This window comes from Phoca vitulina, unplaced genomic scaffold, assembly GCF_004348235.1.
Source record: "Phoca vitulina isolate PV1807 unplaced genomic scaffold, GSC_HSeal_1.0 scaffold36, whole genome shotgun sequence".
Taxonomy (NCBI): Eukaryota; Metazoa; Chordata; class Mammalia; order Carnivora; family Phocidae; genus Phoca; species Phoca vitulina.
The window spans coordinates 15,103,923-15,122,448 of record NW_022589739.1 but is presented as its reverse complement, the minus strand read 5'-3'; the positions used below and the strand labels follow the sequence as shown (position 1 = coordinate 15,122,448).

Here is an 18,526-nt window from a genome sequence, read left to right as displayed (position 1 = left end):
CTTTCTTTCTTTCTTTCTTTCTTTCTTTCTTTCTTTCTTTCTTTCTTTCTTTCTTTCTTTCTTTCTTCTTTCTTTCTTTCTTTTCCTTTTTTTAAGATTTTATTTATTTGAGAGAGAGAGAGCACAGGCAGGGGGAGGGGCAGAGAGAGGGAGAGGGAAAAGCAGACTCCCCACTCAGCAGGGAGCCCACCTGCCCACGTGGGGCTTGATCCCAGGATCCCAAGACCATGACCCGAGCCCAAGGTGGATGCTTAACCGACTGAGCCACCCAGGTGCCCCCAGCCTGTTCATTTCTAAAAAAAAAAAAAAAAAAAAAAAAGCCAGCTGGGATTTTGGTAGGGATTGCACTAAATCTATAGATCAATTTGGGAAGTATTGCCATGTTAATATTAAGTCTTCTCATTTTTTCTTTTGGTACTTATTGAGTATAAAGTTGAGCTCATGCCAAATACATTGTTTTGAATCCTGATGTCTTCTGCTCAATATTCTATCACAGGCATTTCCTTGTGTTATAAAAATGCAAGAGTAATTTCAGTGCTATGTAATATTCCATTGTTTGGCTATACCACACAGAATCATAAACTTTTGGTTTTTGGCTAATCTGTCATGAGTCCCTCATGGTGCAGGTACAAATGGACACTGGGAGGCTAGGTGGCTCACAGAAGGGCAGCAGATTATTAAAGGCATCCCCTGCTGCAGGTGGGGAATGGGACTCATTGGAAAAGACAATGTTCTGGTTACTGGAGAGCTGACCTGCCTGCCCACCTGGGAGCACCACCCTGATGGAATCAAATCAGGAAACACAATTCAATTGACTGCACAGACATTGATAGAACATGTCATTTTAGGCATGTTTCTCTAGAACAGTGGATTAAAAAAATTTAAAAATTTGCAACATGAAATTCACTTAACCTTGTAACTCAGTTATCCTAAAATGAAGGTTTCACTAAATAATACTTTTTGTATCAGCCAGGAGAAGCTGGTTTGCTGCAGTAACAAGCAACCCCCAAATCTTAGTGGTGTAAGAGCTTTCTTTTTCTGTCATGCTACACATCTATCATGTAATAGGAGAGCCCTGGCACTTAGTTTACGGAAGTCTTCTCCCTCCAGATGGTTTCTGGTTTCAGTGGCAGAGGAAGGAGCGTGGGGTAGATAGAAGAATGGCACCCCGAAGATGTGTACATACTAACGCTTGGAACCTTTGAGCATGTTATATTACATGGCAAAGGGGAATTACAGTTGCAGATGGAATTAAGGTTGCTAATCAGCTGACCTTAAGTTAGGGGGCCGAATGTATTCATAAAGGTCTGTAAAAATAGAAGAGGGGGGCAGAAGAGGTCAGAATGATGCAGTGTAATAAGAATTTAACCTGCTGTGGTTGGCCTTGAAGATGGAGGAGGGGGCCATGAGACAAATGTGGGTGGCCTCTAGAAGCTGGGAAGGGTGAGGAAACAGATTCACCCTGAAGCCTCCGGAAAAGAATGTAGCCCAGCCAACATCTTGATTTTGACCCACTGGGGGTACATTTTGAACTTCTGACCTACAAAACCATAAGATAAATTTCTGTTGTTTTAAGCCACTTAGTTGTGGTCATTTGTTACAGGCTCTGTAGGACGCGAAAACGTGCACTAGCCCTTATATGCTTCTGCCCGGAAGTGACATGTGACACTTCTATCTCATTGGCCATATCTCACATGCCACGTGGGCATGCCTAACTCCATAGGACTGGAGAAATTTGCTCAGCCTTAGAGGGAAATGGAATATTAGTGAATATAGTAATATCTGCTATACCCCTGCTATCTGTAAGTCACGCTGATGTCTTCAAGTCCATTAAAACAAAACAAGGAAGTGCCGGTGGCAACCGTTTTAAGTCGATTTCATGATCGACTAATGGGCTGCGACCCCCGATTAGTAAAACACTGCTCTGTAGACCCTCCTCCACCCAAGCCTCATGGAACACATGACACACCCTCGACTTAGCTGATTGGTCCAGGCTGGGGGCACCTGACCAAAGCTGATCAATCAAATTCCTCTCCTGGGAATTTGGAATTGGGCCATTCAGCCAGTTAACAGTGCGAAGCTGAGTGAGAGGCAGAGTAGAAACAGGGTCGGGGTGAGAGCCACATGCAAGCGAAAATGACGGAGGGGCAGAAAAGCCCTGAGTAAGCAGAGAGAGTCGGTCCCCAGAGACAATGGAGCGGCCACATGGAGAGCAGCACAGCCCTGAGAACATGCAGCCCCAGGGGGAGAGGTGGAGAGAGAGCAACTGCCTGAGAGGCTGATGGCTTTCCCGGTCCTGGCTCCAGCACTCCTGCGTCCTGCCTGCACGTCCTTCCCGTGAGAGTTTGGTCTCCTTATTGTCCCTCCTCCTTTTCTTGAGCCACCCTCGCTGGGTTTCTGTTCCTTGTCTCCAGTGAGCTTTAGTCAGCTAGAACACCCCCAGTGTGTCTCTTACTGGGCTCAGCTTTGACTCTGAGAATCAGGCTGGTGGGGCACAGATGGGTCGTGGTGGGGGGGGGGGGGGGGGTTTGTCCTGACAGTGATGGGGGCAGGAAGCCAGTGGGGTTGTTTCAGGGAGGGCTTGGCTGTGCAACAGAGCGGATAGGACCTGGGCTCTGGAGACACACAGCCAGAGTTCACCTCCCAGAGCCTCAGTTTCCTCATCTCTGAAATGGGATTGTTGAAGGATCAGCAGTGTTCTGGGAAAAATACTGAGAGGCAGGACTGGGGCAGAACATGTGCTCGGGGCATGGGAAGCCGCTGTTGTTGTTTGAGGAAGCCATCAGAGTCCCGGCTTCCTGAGGAGGTGGCCCCAGGGGCTGATTGAGTTAGCACAGGACATTCCCCACCACTGGCCATGTTTCCTGCCCTTGTTGCCCTCACTCTCCTCGCCTCTTACTCGCTTTTTCATCCTTTTGCCCTCCCCTCCCCTCTCCAGACTCATTTCCCCTCCTTTCTGCTTTTCCCCTGAAGCTGATTAAAAAAAAAAAACACCTGCTTTAGGAAAGCAGCAGAGTTGGATATAAAGTACCCAGCCTCTGGAGGCAGACAGAATTGGGTCTGAATCCTGACTTAGCCTCTTGGCTTGCTCTGTGTCCCTGGACAAATTGCTATATCTCTCTGACCTTCAAGTTCATTTTATGTAAAATGGGAGTTATAATGCCCATTTCACAGTGTGTTATGAGAAAGAACTAATCAGGCAGTCAACAAATGCTAGTTCTGTCTGTCTTACTGCCCTTCCTCCGTCCCTCCCTCCCTTTTTGACTGTCACTGCCCCCAGCCTGGCCCCCAGCCCCCTCCTGTGGTGCGGATGCCCCTCCCTCCTCTCCAGGATCACCCGAGTGGCTTTCCCTGACTCACTTATAACTCAGGCATTTCTGGTCTTTCCTTTCTCTCAGGCCCCGGGCTCCTGAGCGGTGGACTGAGGTTTCTGGAAGCAGTTGGGGGTCCCTGTGACTTCTCTGGTCTCCTGGTCTCCTGCGCAGGTCCAGCCCTAGCTTGGGAGCTGCTGGTTCAAACTGTGTGATCTGTATTTTTTCTCACTTTAGCGATTATTACACCCCAGCTGACTATGGCATTTTCACACTCCAAATACTGATAAATATTTATGAGGAGGAGAAAAGCCCAGAACTAGGGGAGGTGGGGGAGAGAAGTGCCAGGGCCTTCTTTGCAAGCCAAGCTCAGCCCTCTCAGTGGTCCCTTGGGCCCCAGAAGTTAGGGTAGGGGTGGGGTGGGGGCTGAGGAGAGAGTGCAGAGCCACCCCCATGCCCCTTCTGGGAGCAGCGACAGTCCCTGTGGCTCTGTGGGCTTCACCCCACTTGCCCTGGTGGCCTGCTGCACCTCCTGCTCCTGGGGGCCTGCTCCATGCTCTGGGTTTTTGGTTGGTTGGTTTGTTTCATCTCTCATTCCATCTGTTATGCTCACACCTGCAGGGCAGCGTCCCTCTCCCCTCCTCTCCCTCCCTCCCTCCTTCCTCCAGTACCTTCTCTAGGCTCTGCCTCTTTCCTTTTTCTTCTCTCCTCCCAGCATTACTCTAAGCAATTCTGGGGCTAGATGATGGGGCTAGGTGAGGGGGTCTCAGGCTCCCAGACCCAGCTCTAAAAGGCCCAGCGAGCACTTAGCAGGAGTTGGGGGCCGCGTGTCTGCCTGACTCGGTGTCCAGTGCTCTGCTGTGTGGCCATGGGCACGTCCCCTGTCTTTCTTGGGCCTCAGTCTCTCAGTTGATTCCTTCACTAATTCATTCATGCACCCACTCAACTAATATTTGTCGAGCGCTTGCTACCTGCCACGCATTAACACAGATTTATTAAACGCCTACTAGGAACGCCATTCTAGGGACTCAGGACACATTAGTGGAGAAGAAAGACCAGGCTCTCTGGCTCGTGGGGCTGCCATGTTAGCAGAGCAGACAGGCATAAATTAGCAAGTCGCTTGTGTAGTAGGTTAGCAAGTGGTGAGTGCTGTGGGAAAGTAAATAGAGCCAGAGGAGGAGAGGGAGTGTGGGGTGAGGCCACAGTGAAGCCCCATCACGGAAGGCATGGGGCTGGGCCAGCAGATCTGTGGTGGGGAGCATCTGGGGGCAAGTACTGTTCCATCGAAGGCCCTGGGGCAGGACCCACCCTGGTGTGTTGGAAGAACAGCTGTGACTGGAGGGGTGAGGGAGAGCGGGCGGTGATGCCCAGGAGTAAAGGGGAGGCAGGGCCGACCACACACACAGGGCTTTTTTTCTGCGTGAGCTGCGAGGACTTTGAGCAAATGAGCGGCAGAGGCTGACACATCTTTAGAGACTCCCTCAGCCTGCTGTGTGAAGGGGAGGCTGAGGGGGCCATGGCAGATCCCACAAGAGCTATAATGGCAAGAATGGAGGCTTGGGTGGGGTAGCGCCGGAGATGGTAAGATCTGATGATGCCAGACACTATTCTGGCTGTCAAGGCTTGGGCGGTGCCTGAAAATCACTCCAGGCGCTTCTCCTCTGTCCTGCCTAGGGACGGCCTGCGGGGGCCTTGCCCCTGGCGGGATGTGCTAATCCTGGCTTCCTCTTTCTGTCCACAGGGTGTTCAAGAAGGCAAGCCCGAATGGAAAGGTGAGTCTGTAATAACCAGCTCGTCCCTGGCCCCAAACTCTTGTCCTCTCTTGGGCATTTCTATTGCCCATGCAGCACTCCCCGCACACCCCCATCTGTCCTTAGGAGCTGTCCACCACAGGGGGAGGGACTGCTCAGGAAACTTTCTGTCTGAGGGGGGGCGGTACAACTCCCCGGGACTTTAGGGAGCCACTGCTCCAGGTTGAGACCCAGCCTTTCTTAGAGAGACTTCAGTGCGAGTGTGATAATTAGACTAAGTGCCAAGGGCCTCGGGGGCACTGAGTCCCCTGGCGTGAGAGGCCCTTAGAGCCTCTCTGCTGAACCCTGGCATCACCTAGTTATGTGGAGCAGCTCCCAGGGCCTGTCCTGCTTTCTCTCTTTCCACAGGCCCCAGGCTCCATCCTGCTTTCCTTTCAGTTCAACAAATAGATATTACTGACATCATTCCTTCTCGGGTCCAGGCCAAAGTGGGGGGGACAGGGCATACCGAGACAAATGAGGCATAGCCCATGCCACTCACAGCCAGATGGGGGAGGCAGACACAGAAACCCATCACTTCAACGTGAAGCGGCAGGGGTGAGATCAAGGGATGCCCAGGGGCTGAAGGACCCAGCCTGGGCAGTCGGAACGGCTTCTCTCTAAAAGGGATGAGTATCCAGGCAAGGCAGGGTGAAGAAGGGCATTCTAGGCATGAACACAACTCACAGGGAGTGTGGGAGCATCCACAGCAGTTGAACCAGAGTGCCAAGAGGGAGGCAGGGGGAGCGGGAGCTGAGGTGAGGCAGGTTGCAGGGTGTAGGAGCTTGGCCTCGCGGCCTGGGCGGGCAGGTAGCACCATGTTGCTCCCACGTCTCACATCTGTGCCCGCGGCAGACCTCGCCAGTAACTGTTCACCCTTTCCTGCTGAGCCAGGATTCCATCTTAGATGCCTTCTCCACCCAGAGCCCCAGGCAGACCCTGATCTATCAGAGTTGGCATTTGGAATGAAACCCATTTGTCATCATACCTCTGGGCTCAGGAACCATTAGAGGGTTTTCAGATGGGAGTAGTAGCGTTAGATTTGCATTTTAGGATAACCAGTCTGGCTAAGGAGGGGAGAAAGGCCTCCAGTCCAGAGCATGTGAGGCTGCCGGCAGCAGGCCACAGAGGGGGCTGGTGTGTCTGGTGCGTCGTCCAGGCAACCGAGGCTGTGGGGAGGAGGAGGGCTGGACTGAGAGAGATGATGGAGGGAGGGGGCTCAGCGGGATGCAGGGACTGTGCAGGAACAGGAAGTGTCTTGGATGACACTGTGGATTCTAGAATCTCCCACTTGGGAGGTTCTTCCCTGCAGGCTGGCTACCTAGCAGGACACTGGCTCCCCGTTCCTCCTTTGCCTCGGAAAACCAGTCCTACTATGAGTGGACCCCGGCCAGACTGCAGTGAGGAGCACAGAGCTCAGGCTTGGGCACCTTCGGCCCCACCCCGGGTTGCCCTTGCTGTCTCAGAGATGCGCCCAGCGCTCCCGGCAGCAGACTTCTTTGCTGCTGCCGGTCTACTCTCAGTGGTGCTTGCTGTGAAGATCTCAGGCCTCAGTGTCCTCATCTGTAAAATGGGAACAGTAACAAGTGCTTCAGAGGGTTTTAGGCTAAATAGGTGCTTTCAGAATTGTACAAGGGTTTGTTTGTATCAGCGCTGGAGCTCAGGTCCAAGTCCAGTTAGGACTTTGATGTAGGTCCGGGTTGGGGTTTAGCAGTTGCAGAGGCAGTTCCCGGGGTTTCCTCCAGAGCAAGGGCCGGTGGCTTTTCAGGGATGTGTCCTCCAGGCCCACAGCTGCTAACACCCCCTGTGCCTCTCCTCCCCAGCTCACGGTCTATCTGGGAAAGCGGGACTTTGTGGACCACATCGACCTTGTGGACCCTGTGGGTGAGTCCCTGTAGGCTGCGGGGGAAGGTGGGGAGAGGTGGGGCTGACCTGGCCCCTCCTAGAGAAGGGAATGTTAAAGCCACCCGGGAATAGCCCCCAGGTCTCCAGAGGGGCCTGGTGCCAAGAACAGGGTGTGCGTGGCTTCCTGTGACAGTCGGCAGACATCTACCACGGTTCCTGAGCAGCTCCTCGGCCCTCAGTGAGGACCACGTGAGGGGAAAGTGGGGGGGATTGAGGGGAGAAGCCGGGAAGGAGGAGGGCGAGCAGCCACCAGCGTGAGGCTTATTACGTACCAGACACTGGGGTAGCTCCATTATGATCCCTGCTTTCCGCTGAGGAGAATGAGGTGCAGAGAGGTTAAGTGACTTTCTCCAGGTCACAGAGCCAGTGGGTTGAGGAGCCTGGATTCAAACCCCGGGCAGCCTGGCTCCACAGAACCTTTGTTCTGCTGCATCCTGATGAAAAGGTGGGAGGTGGGAAGAAAACTTGGGGCTTATGAATGGGGTCTGTCCTCACCCACATGGGGTTCTCAGCAGAGGCAGGATTGCGGCTAAAGTCACCTTTCAAAGTCTTACTCTAGCTGAAGGTTTCTCAGCCTCGGCACTCTTGACATTTTGGGCTAGATAATTCTTTGTTGGTGGGGCTGTCCTGTGTATTGTACGTTGGGTAGCAGTATCCCTGGCCTCTATCCGTTAGACCTTAGGACTACCCCCCATCCCAGCAGGACGATCAACAATGTTTTTGGACATTGCCAGATTTCCCCTGGAAGGCACAGTCACCCCGGGTTAGGATTCTAAGAACCATAGCTCTCGTTAGAAGAGCCTGACCTCACTGCCTCTTCCCACAGCTGTTGGAGGGAGGGAGGCCCAGAATTATCCCTGTTTCACATATGGGGACAGTGAGGCCCAGAGAGGCTAAATGATTTCAGAGGGACAAGAACAAACCAAAGTGAGGCCAAAGGAGGTGACCGATTGGGAGGATGGACACTGGAAACTGCCTGAGGCCAAGTTCAGGTGAAGAAACTAGATGTGTCGCATGGGGAATGTTCACAGAGAATGTGGCCTCTGTTACGTATCCCTGGGAGTTGTCCCGGGGCCAGAGGGCGGAAGGGAGCATGCGGCTCCAGAGCCGAGGTGGGAGGAGAGAGAGCATAGCCAGCAGGTTTTGGTTTACTGGGAGGAAGACCTTTATGACAGTGGGGGCAGGAGAACTGGGAAGTCCCTGGGGTCCCTCTGCTGAGGGGGTGTGCGCAGGGCTGTGGCCTGCAGAGAGGTCAGCTCCCCATTAGGCCCTCCCTTCCTGGCCTGGAGTAGGACGACCCCGCCTTTCCTCCCCTGTGCTGTCTGGGAACACTGGCTCAGTGTCCCCTCTGCCATCTGCATCTCCTCCCTGAGCTGGCCTCTTGGAGGCAGTGAGCAAGCATCCCAGGGTTTGGCTGGCCTGCTACAAGGCACAGTTTCCAGCAGACTGTCTGGGGCCAGGGCTGGCCCTACCCATTGGCCTATTAAGGACCGAAGTGGGGGTGGCACCGAGGCTGGGCACAGGGCAGGAACAGGAGGGAACCGGCTCCCCTAGGGCACACACCCTGGGACTGTTCAGTCAGTGTTCATGGAGCCCCTACTTTGAGCCAGGCCCTGTGCTGGGCCCTGGGGATCTTGGAGAGCTCTGGGGCACTGTCCAGAGTTGATCAAATGACCCACAGAGAGAAATACCTTCCCCATCGCGACATTGAGCTGATTATGAATTCCCAATGCATAACTATCCCCCATGGTTCCCTGTTAGGCTCCAGGGCAAGTCCGAGCCCCCAGCCTTGCAGACAGGACACTGCAGGTCAGGCCTGGCCCTGCTTCCTCCACCACCCCCAGCATGTGCTCTCCCAAGCCTCAGAGCCACACCCTTCCCCCTGTCCATTTTGTGCTGCCCCGTGGTCATCCAACTGGTGACCCTTACATGCCCTTTAAGACCTGGCTCCTGCTTCCATCCCCTAGGAAGCCTTTCCTGACACCCCTAGTTGGGGGGGGTGCCCTCTCCCCGGATTTTGTACAGAGCCCCTGGTGCTCAGGCGCAGAGGAAACAACCACAGCAGAAGGAGGGAAGATGGGCAGGTTTGGGGATGGGCTGAACACTCCCCTGACCAGGTATCCCTTGGGCCTGCCTGGGACTGGATAGGACCAGGAGCCTTCCGACACTCCCTTCTGGATGTGGCCCCTGAGATTCCCTGAGAGCTTGCTGTGCTGGCAGCATGGGGGGAGGGCGGCAGTGGGCGAGAGTTGGGGAGCAACAATTTTGCTTGTTCCCTGGGTGTGGCTGGGTGAAGTTTGGCCAGAGGTGACTGGGGATGTCAGGCAAGGAGGTGACCCCTGAGCCTGTGTTTCTGGCCTTCTGGGGTCCTGTGGGGAGAAAAATGTCCTTTGTGTCCAGCTGGTCTCTGCACTGCCGCGGCCAGGCCTGGGGACATTCTCCGTGGAATCACAGGAACCGGGCACCGTCTCAGCTTTAAACATATTAACTCAGGCTTCACAGGAGCCCTGGGAGGTCGGTTCTACAGGATCGCAACTCCTGCTGGCAAATCCCAAATCCAAGAACCTCTAGAAGTCTCAACTTGCTCCTAAGTTTGATGTGGGGTTCATTCAATGGCAAAACCTGACTTCAACTGATAGGAAGCTCTTGGTGAAAATATTCGTGTTTCCCTGCAGCGGTGTTAATGGGACATGGCCTTTCCACAATTCAGAACCTCTAAATTTTAAAGTACACCTGATCGTAGGGGTTTCGGACCCATATTGTCGTTCTTATGAACAGGGAAGAAACAGAGAAGTAACGGCCCCAAGTCACCAGCTGGGCCCGTAAAGCCAGCCTCCGGGTAGGGGGTGGGGCATGGCAGTGCCCTCCCCTGGGTGCTGGCCTCCCCATTTCTCTCATGAGGCTTTTCAACAGCCAGATGGTTAGGTTTGGATTTGGCTTGGTGTTTGGGGCTCAGGAATTTGAGAGGTCAAGCTGGGAGGGTCTGCTTACTCTCTGTCCTTCTTCCAGATGGTGTGGTCCTGGTGGATCCTGAGTATCTCAAGGAGAGGAGAGGTGAGGTGGTGGTCCCCACCTCTGGCCTGTGAAGGGGCCTCCTATTCCCCACCAACCTCTAGCCCAAGGCCTCCCTGAGGCCCAGGCAGAACATCAACTAATTCTATGGCCTTTCTCTGCCCAGCCCCACTGGCTCTTCCCTTTGCAGCCCCAACGAACATCAGAGCAGGTGCCCTGGCCTCTTCCGGCCTGGGTAGCCCACCCATGCCCATTTTAGGGGAACCTTGTCAGTGCTCCGGGCACTCTCACATCAATATAAATGACTTTTGCAAGGCCAGGGATACCCATTAGGGCAGGGATTAGGGTCTCATTACAGAAGAGAAAACTGAATCCCAGGGAGGTGAAGGGATTGTCCAGGGTCCGCAGGGAGACACGGGGTGGGGGTTGGGCTAGGACAAGACCCCATGCCTTCCAGACCCCACTCAGCACTTATGTCCCCCTCCCTCTGCTCTCTCCAGCCACATCCCTTTCCCAGTCCCCCCCCTTCCCCTCCAATCCTGTAAGCCTACCCCAGCCCTCACCACCCTGTCAGACGTCTCCTATGCTCCTGCACACTCCACTGGCCAGAGCCGGGGCGGGGGACCCAGGGTGGGGAAGGACAGAACTCACCCAGCAGTCAGCTCCCATCTCCCCCACCCCGGGGCCAGGCCTGAGTGGCTCTCCCAGGGACCCAGTCCCCCCATCCCCAGGGCAGCACAGTCCTCCCCGCAGCAGCTTTGGGACAGACCTGGGAGCTCCAGTTGAGCTAATCCCAGGGCTCAGCTGGTGCGCTGGGGGGGCTTGTTTGCTGCCCTCCTGGGCCCATCCTCAGCGCCGCCTGCTCCCACAGTCTATGTGACACTGACCTGCGCCTTCCGCTATGGCCGGGAGGACCTGGACGTCCTGGGCCTGACCTTTCGCAAGGACCTGTTTGTGGCCAACGTGCAGTCCTTCCCGCCGGCCCCCGAGGACAAGAAGGCCCTGACGCGGCTGCAGGAGCGTCTCATCAAGAAGCTGGGCGAGCACGCCTATCCTTTCACCTTTGAGGTTAGGGCCGGCCGGCCGCGCCCGCCGCGGGAAGCCCTGTGGGCAGGCACATGGGGGCAGCACTGTTTCTCAGTGTACACTGGGACCTGGGGCACGGTCACTGATCCTGCCTGGTCAGTGTCTCTTCTCTGGCCACTGCCAGGGTTGCACCTCACCTCTGAGCTCCTCCTTGGACCCTCTGGAGTCCAGCTCATCGGTGGGAGAAAGCAGGCTGGGGAGAGCCTGCAGAGAAAGAAGGAGCCCTGTCTCGCCCCGGAGTCATTACGGGACTGTCTCCTCCCTCAGACCAGCTGCCCACATGCCTGGCTTCTCCAGCCTGGCTCCAGCCCACCTCATAAACGAGGGGTGGCACGTAGTGATTTCCCTGCTCTGCCACTTTCCCAAATGGAAAGGCTCCCAGATTCTGGATTTTAAAATTTCCTGTTTCTCAGACTCTGATTCTGTAATTCAGTGAAATCCGCTGGCTTTCTGGGAAGCTAGAGAAAGAGAGAGGATAGAGTCATCCTGTCCAGAGTAGATGTATCGCTTTCCTATGACTACTCTAACAAGCCACTGCCCACCTGGTGGGAATGAAACAGGAGCGTGAAAACACACATGGATGATCTTACAGTTTCAGAGGTTAGAAATCAAACACAGGTCGCACTGGGCTAAAATCAAGATGTCCGCAGGGCTGTATTTGTTCTGGAGGCTCTAGGCCCTGCCCTTTCCAGCTTCTAGAGACCACTCCTGTTCCTTGGCTGGTCGCCTACCCCTCTATCTTCCAAGCCCGCAGCGGCCAGCCAGTCTCTCTCCCAGCCCACCACTCTGACGCGGAGTCTTTTGCTTCCTGCTTTCCCTGCTAAGGTCCCTTGTGGTTATGTCGGGCCTGGTTAATCCCAGATACTCTCCCCATCTCAAGATCCTTGACTTAATCACGCCTGTAAAGTCCCCTTTGCCATGTAAGCTAACAGGCACAGGTTCTGGGGATTCGGATGTGGGCATCTTTTGGGGGTGGGGGCCTCTTGTTCTGTCTACTACAAGCCAGGCACAACCCTTTAGGCAAAGAAAAGCACTGACATCCTTGGCTTTGCTGGAGGGGCTTCTGGCCCAATGTGGGGCATCCTTGGTGTGGTCTGATGGGGTAGACATGGTCTGTCCTCTGGAGTCCCCGGTCTGATAGAAGAGACATGGCCTGTTGCTAAGGGGCCCCTGGTCTGAAGAACGTGTGTGGGGGTGGTGGGTGGGCAGTATGGGGAGGTCAGGGGTCAATGTGACAGGAGACTTATTCTGTCTGTCCTCTTAACAGATCCCTCCAAACCTCCCGTGCTCTGTGACATTGCAGCCGGGGCCTGAAGACACAGGGAAGGTGGGTCACCTCTCTGGGAGCATCTCTCTGGGTATAGGACATTTGTATCCCTAGGGCCCTGGCTTTCTCTCTCAGAGGTGCCGGAACCCTCTGTGTGGAAGCCTCCTTGTGTCTAGGCCACTTCAATACTGCCCCAGATAAGCAGTCTCTTTTCTTTCTTTCTTTTTTTTTTTTTAAAGATATTATTTATTTATTAGAGAGCTCACGCACGAGAGAGAGTGTGAGAGACAGAGAACAGAAGCAGAGGGAGAGGGAGAAGCCGACTCCCTGCTGAGCAGGGAGCCCGACACACGGGGCTCGATCCCAGGACCCTGGGATCATAACCTAAGCTGAAAGCAGATGCTCAACCAACTGAGCCACCCAGGCGCCCCAAGCAGTCTCTCTTCATACAGGGCAGCCCAGAGGGTGTCATCCTCACCGCCCCCCCTCCCCCCCCCCCCCCCCCCCCCGCCAGCATTCAGTTATGTGCAGTCTCTCCTGGGCTGCTTGTTGGCTGCAGCGAAACCAAAATGTTCTCTGGACTACTACCTGGTCTCACAGCCTTGCATGGGGGTGCACTCATTGTGGTTTCACAAGTGGGGAAACTGAGGTTCTGAGAAAAGTGACACCCCTAGTGTCACAGCCCCCAGATCTGAGCCCCCGTTTCCTCATCGGCAAAATGGGGACAATAGGATGCGCCGCCTCGTGTGGTTGAGAGGGTGGACTGAGACACTGAAGCACTGTAGGGTCTACACACAGTACGTGCCCCCCAAACAGGGTTGCGGAGGCACCCGTTGTTATTTCCGTGTGGCTGCCTCCATGAGGACAGCCGCCCAGACCAGGCAGGTGTCCAGAGGGTGGAGCCCAGTTCAGGCAGTTCAGCCCATCCAGCGTTGGGGGAGCTGGGAGAGCTCTGTGGGAAGGTCATGTTGGGGAGGCAGCCATCCCCAGAGGCAGCACAGCACTGGGGCTGAGCACTGGGTCCTGAGTCAGGTGGGGGGTGGGGGGGAGGGGCGGGTTTGGGAGTTTGGTGTTCCTATCCAGCGTCCTCGTTTGTAAAATGAGAGGGTGGGATGGCTGTGCTGTGGGGACCCCGCCCTCTCCAGGACCCTGTGGTCAGCAGCCCCTTCCCCTCAGGCCTGTGGTGTGGACTATGAAGTCAAAGCCTTCTGTGCCGAGAACCTGGAGGAGAAGATCCACAAGCGGTGAGGAGGGCGCAGCTTCCGCTGGGTGTGTGGGCTGCCTGCCGGCCGAGGGAGGGAGACAGGGCCAGCAAAGTCTGAAGAAGAGATAAGTAACAATACCTGGAAGTGTGCGAGGAGGGGCCGCACATTCCAGCCTCAGGAACTCCGAGAAGGGCACTCTGGAAGGCTGGCCAGTCATGGAGGGGTTTTGGAGGGTTTCCTGGGGCAGGTGGCTCAATGGCCCCGGCTCGGGCCTCAGCGTTTCTCCCTTTACATGGCCGTACCTGCCTCCTCCATCTCCCTGCCTCCTCCATCTCCCTGCCTCTAGGCTTGCCCCGCCAGACTGCATGTCGTTTTATTTTGGAAAGAAACAAAATTCAGATCGTTTTTAACAGTGAGCAAGATTTTTCCCAGCCATCCTGGACTCCCCACTTCCCATTTCTCCTCCTGGGAGGCCATTAGCAGCAGGTGGTGGTTGGGGCTGGCTGGAGGCAGGGGTGGTGATGGGATCAGTGGAAGCTTCTAAGCAAGGGAGGGAAGTGGAGTCAGCGAAGCTCCCCCTCCCTGGGGAGAGTCAGGGGGAGGGTCAGCCCACCTGTCCGAGAAGGTCTCGTTCTCCTGGAGAGGCAGAGCCCTGGGCAGACAGGCCAGGTTAGCAGCCAGAAACAGCTGGCCCTGACTTCTGAGATGGACTGCCCAGCCCTGCTCTCACGCCTGCTCCTCCTCAAGGCAGGCCCTGCCCTTCCCCCTGGCGAGGCTGGCCTCAGCCCCCCCAGCTCTGATGTACCCTGCGTCCCCAGGCCGCAATGCTCCCGGAGGCTGGCTGAGGGAGGACGCTGCAACTTCTTAGGGAGTGAGCTGAGTTTGCCACCTGGTGGCTGACGGGTGTATTGCAGGCATCTCCATCTCCAGCAGGGCCAACTCTAGGGTGTGGGGGGATAGGACCCTCCCTTGCTTTTCTGTCTTCCTTTTCTTCTTAGGACCTGAGACCAGGGTAAAGAAGGGTGGGGGGGGGGGTTGGGGGCTTTTGAAGGAGGCCTGACCAAAGCAAGGAAGAGAAACAACACTGAGGGCCACCGCCTTCACCCCACCCCAGTGGAACATTTTAAGTCTACACCAAAGTTACTACTAATAATGATATAGCAACTATCATTTATCAAGGGCCTATTAAGGAACAGACACTATTCAGAGTGATGAACATGTACGAGCTAATTTAATCCTCTCAGCAACCCTGGGAGGGAGGTGTTACTATTGTTACCGTTTTACGGATGAGGAAACTGAGACCCAGAGGTGAATTTACTCAAAGGCATATAGTTAGTAAGGGGAGAACTAAGGCCTTAAGCCTGGCTGTCCGGTTCCAGGGAGTGGAACAGGGATGCTGGGACACCCAGCATGCCACAGACACTGCCTTGCCGGGTCCCATCCCCTCCCAATCTTGTGTCCTCGTTTCCTCCCTGAGCCCCTGTCACCTTCATTGAGCCCCATCTCATCTCTTGGCCTCCCATCTATTCACTGGGTCTCTGTCCTCTTCACTGACCTGCATCCCCCTGAATGAACCCCTCACTGAACCCCGTCACCTCTCTGAGCCCCCACTTCTTCACAGGGCCCCTCCGCATCTTTTGGTCGAATAGATATTTGGAAGGCATTTGTTATATGACAGGCCCTGTCATAGGTGGTGAGAACACAGCAGTGAACAATGTAGATAAAACTTTCTCTCCTTAAGGAGCTTACCACTATTAAGTGACCTAAGGGATGCAGGCAGTGAAACATAGTCTCTTTCTTGCCATCCTGCTGGCTGCCAAGACACAGACCCAGTGAAGAACTGCCATGGGGGAGTTTGGCTCTGATGGGGTGGGAGTTCAGACCAGGAGAAGATCACGTGAGCTGATCCAGGAAGGTTTCCTGGAAGAGGAGGTATTTAGCTGGGCCTTGAAGAAGGAAGCAAGTGAGGGCCAAAGTGGGAAGAGGGTATTGCAGGCGAGGGCCCAGTGCAAGCGAAGCTGCAGAGACAGGACTAGATAGACCATCAAGGTGACAGTGAGGAAGTGGGGGTGGCTGCAGACACAACAGGGGAGGATGGGGTGGGGCCAGGTGGTGACAAGGCCCCTGTGTCCACCTCTACAGTTTAGACTGGATTTGAAGGCCATGGAGAGCCATGGCTGTCTCCTGAGCAGGAAAGGGAGGATTACAAGGGAAGGGGATGGAGGCAGGTGACTCTGGCTATCTTTTGCTCTGCCCATCTCCATTAGGAATTCCGTGCGCCTGGTTATCAGGAAGGTTCAGTATGCCCCAGAGAGGCCTGGCCCCCAGCCCACAGCTGAGACCACCAGGCAGTTCCTCATGTCGGACAAGCCCTTGCATCTAGAGGCTTCCCTGGATAAGGAGGTAGGAGGCTTGGACTTGGCAGGGGGTGGGGGCTGCTCTCTGGGGGCTGGGACCTCCCTGCCAGCTCTCTTATGGTCGCTAGGGCTCCTGGGGTAGGAGCTTCTGCCCCCAATCCTAAGACCATAGGGTTCAGGGAATCTGAGACCTCCCTTGAGGGATTTGGGAAGCCTTGGGGGCCAAAAGGAGTGGCAAAGTGGGGCATGAGCCTGAAGGATGCGATCGACTTAGGAGTCAGTGTACCTCCTGAAGGGACGTGGGTCCTGGCCATCTTCCCGCACCTCTGGGCCCCTTTGAAGTGTGGGCATGCCCCTGTCTCTGGGGACAGCTGAGGGTAAGTGCCGGCGGCAAGACGATTCGGAGCCTGTTCCCTCAGTGAGCCGGCCAGCCCTTCCCCCCTTTCTCCTGCTTCTTCCAGACCCTCTTGAGTCTAGAATTCCTGGCATCCAGAGCCAGTAGGGACTTGATACACCACCTAGTCCAAGTCCTTCATTGAACAGAGGGGGAGACCGAGGCTTAGGTAACCTGTCCAAGGTCACGCTACTCTCATCCTCTTCATCATTGTTATTACTATTGTTGTCATTATTTCTGGTGACCAGGTCAGGACTGGAGCCCAGGAATATCACCTTCTAATTCAGTTATATTTCAAAATCCCACCAAGGCACTGGTCTAACGTGCCCAGTGCCTTAGCATCAGTGGGAAGTGGCTGAGGAACTTGAGGCCAATGTCAGAGTGGTCAAAGTCTGGGGAACCCCGGGAGATGGGTGTGGGGCCTCTTCTCCCTCCCTCTCTCTAGAGCCTTAGTACCCTCCGGTCCAACCCTTCTCCCTTCTTCTGCCTCCCAGATCTATTACCACGGAGAACCCATCAGCGTTAATGTCCACGTCACCAACAACACCAACAAGACAGTGAAGAAGATCAAGATCTCGGGTACCCTGGGCAGAGGGCCAACCCAGGGGACGGGCAAGAAGGAATCCTGCCAAGGGTTGGGGGTAGCTGAAGGCTCTCCCCTTGTTAACAGCCTTGTGGATAACTACTGGCCTGCAGGGAAGCCCCGGGGCCTCCTCTTAGCCAAAAGGGAAGTCTTTTGAGGCTAGTAACACAGGCTGCTCATTGGTCAGGTAATGAGTTTACTGTGCAAGCTGCCTACTCTTAGGTTCTTTGGGTTCTGGGCAAAGCTGTCCCTAAGGGAGAGTTTTGGTGATGGAAGGGAATGGGTGTGTTTGGGCTATCCTTTGAGTGGCAGACGGGGGTGGTCTCTTGAAGAATCCCCCAGAGCACTCTGGCCATTCCCGGGGCTGAACATCCCCAACTTGAGGGAGCCTGGGATGCCTGGGAGTGGGAGCCCAAGGCTCACACCACCTTGTCTCCCTCTTCCTCCCAGTGCGTCAGTATGCGGACATCTGCCTTTTTAACACAGCCCAGTACAAGTGCCCTGTGGCCATGGAAGAGGCCGAGTAAGTGAGCGCAAGCCCAGCCGTGGATGTGTGGGACTGGGTGGGGAAAAGAGAAGCCCTGGCTGCAGTTACAGATGCACATGGTTCTTTTCCTCCTGGCAGAGGGCTGGGCCTCGGACTTCCTGGCCACTCACCGTAGATGATCCCAAACAGCCTTTTAGAAAACATCCACTTGCTTTAGATACAAGAAAATGCATGCTACAGTCAAGGGAAAGACCCACTCAAACTAGAATGACAGAATGAGAGCTAATGAATCGAAGGGGACCGGGGTCGTAATTACACTGTGCCAGAAACCTAGATTAAAGAGCAGATTTTGCTCTGAGCTTCCTGGCAGCCTAGGCAAAGAGAGAAAGGCACTAGGTACATAGCTTTTCTTGTCTGATAAAAGAATAATCCAGCTCATTGGGTAAAAGGGGTTGTATGTGCAAAGGTAGAGAGTAATTATATTTAAAAAATCTAGGTTTGAGGGTAGCTAATGTGGTTGAGCATGGAATTTTTGTCTCGAGTTTGTTAGCAGCTAAGGCAAGAGAAGAGATCTCAAATGAAACATCTTTTCTCACATAAAGGAAGTAGATGCTCCCGTTAGAAGACACATCTGTTGTTGTTGTTGTTGTTGTTTCCTGGCCCTGCCTCCTTTTGGGAGGCAAGTGCATTTGGTGTAATTTTTCATGTGTACATGTTTATGGACATCTAATAGCGCTCAGTATTTTGGAAAGTTACAAACGTGTTTTCAGTGTTACTCTGTGGCCTCTGAACTGTTCTGGCTGGCCTGGGGGTGACGGCTGGGGGGTTGGCTCTGGGGCATGTTTCCAAACCCGCCTCCCTTCTTCCCAGTGACACCGTGGCCCCCAGTTCAACCTTCTGCAAGGTTTACACACTCACGCCCTTCCTGGCCAACAACCGAGAGAAGCGGGGCCTTGCCCTGGACGGGAAGCTCAAGCATGAAGACACGAACCTGGCCTCCAGCACCCTGTGAGGACCCACCCGCCCTCCTCCCTGCCCCTCGGGGTGTCCACACCCACCTTTCCCACCAGTGCCAGTCCATGTGGTGGTTACCCTCTCTGCAAGCATGGTCCCTAGCCTGTCCTCAGGA

At 54.8% G+C, this 18,526-nt stretch overlaps 1 protein-coding gene across 4 annotated transcripts in view; it reads left to right on the top strand.

Moving 5' to 3' along the window:
• Positions 1-18,526, top strand: part of ARRB1 (arrestin beta 1) — a 74,475-nt gene that overhangs the window by 42,765 nt on the left and 13,184 nt on the right. For all 4 annotated transcript variants that reach the window (XM_032426908.1, XM_032426906.1, XM_032426907.1 and 1 more), the window contains exons 2-11: positions 5,053-5,083; positions 6,925-6,985; positions 10,016-10,060; positions 10,890-11,086; positions 12,372-12,431; positions 13,548-13,615; positions 15,844-15,979; positions 16,822-16,906; positions 17,361-17,433; positions 18,268-18,405. In XM_032426908.1, the coding sequence (XP_032282799.1) occupies positions 5,053-5,083; positions 6,925-6,985; positions 10,016-10,060; positions 10,890-11,086; positions 12,372-12,431; positions 13,548-13,615; positions 15,844-15,979; positions 16,822-16,906; positions 17,361-17,433; positions 18,268-18,405 (894 nt within the window). The remainder of the gene's footprint in view (positions 1-5,052; positions 5,084-6,924; positions 6,986-10,015; positions 10,061-10,889; positions 11,087-12,371; positions 12,432-13,547; positions 13,616-15,843; positions 15,980-16,821; positions 16,907-17,360; positions 17,434-18,267; positions 18,406-18,526) is intronic.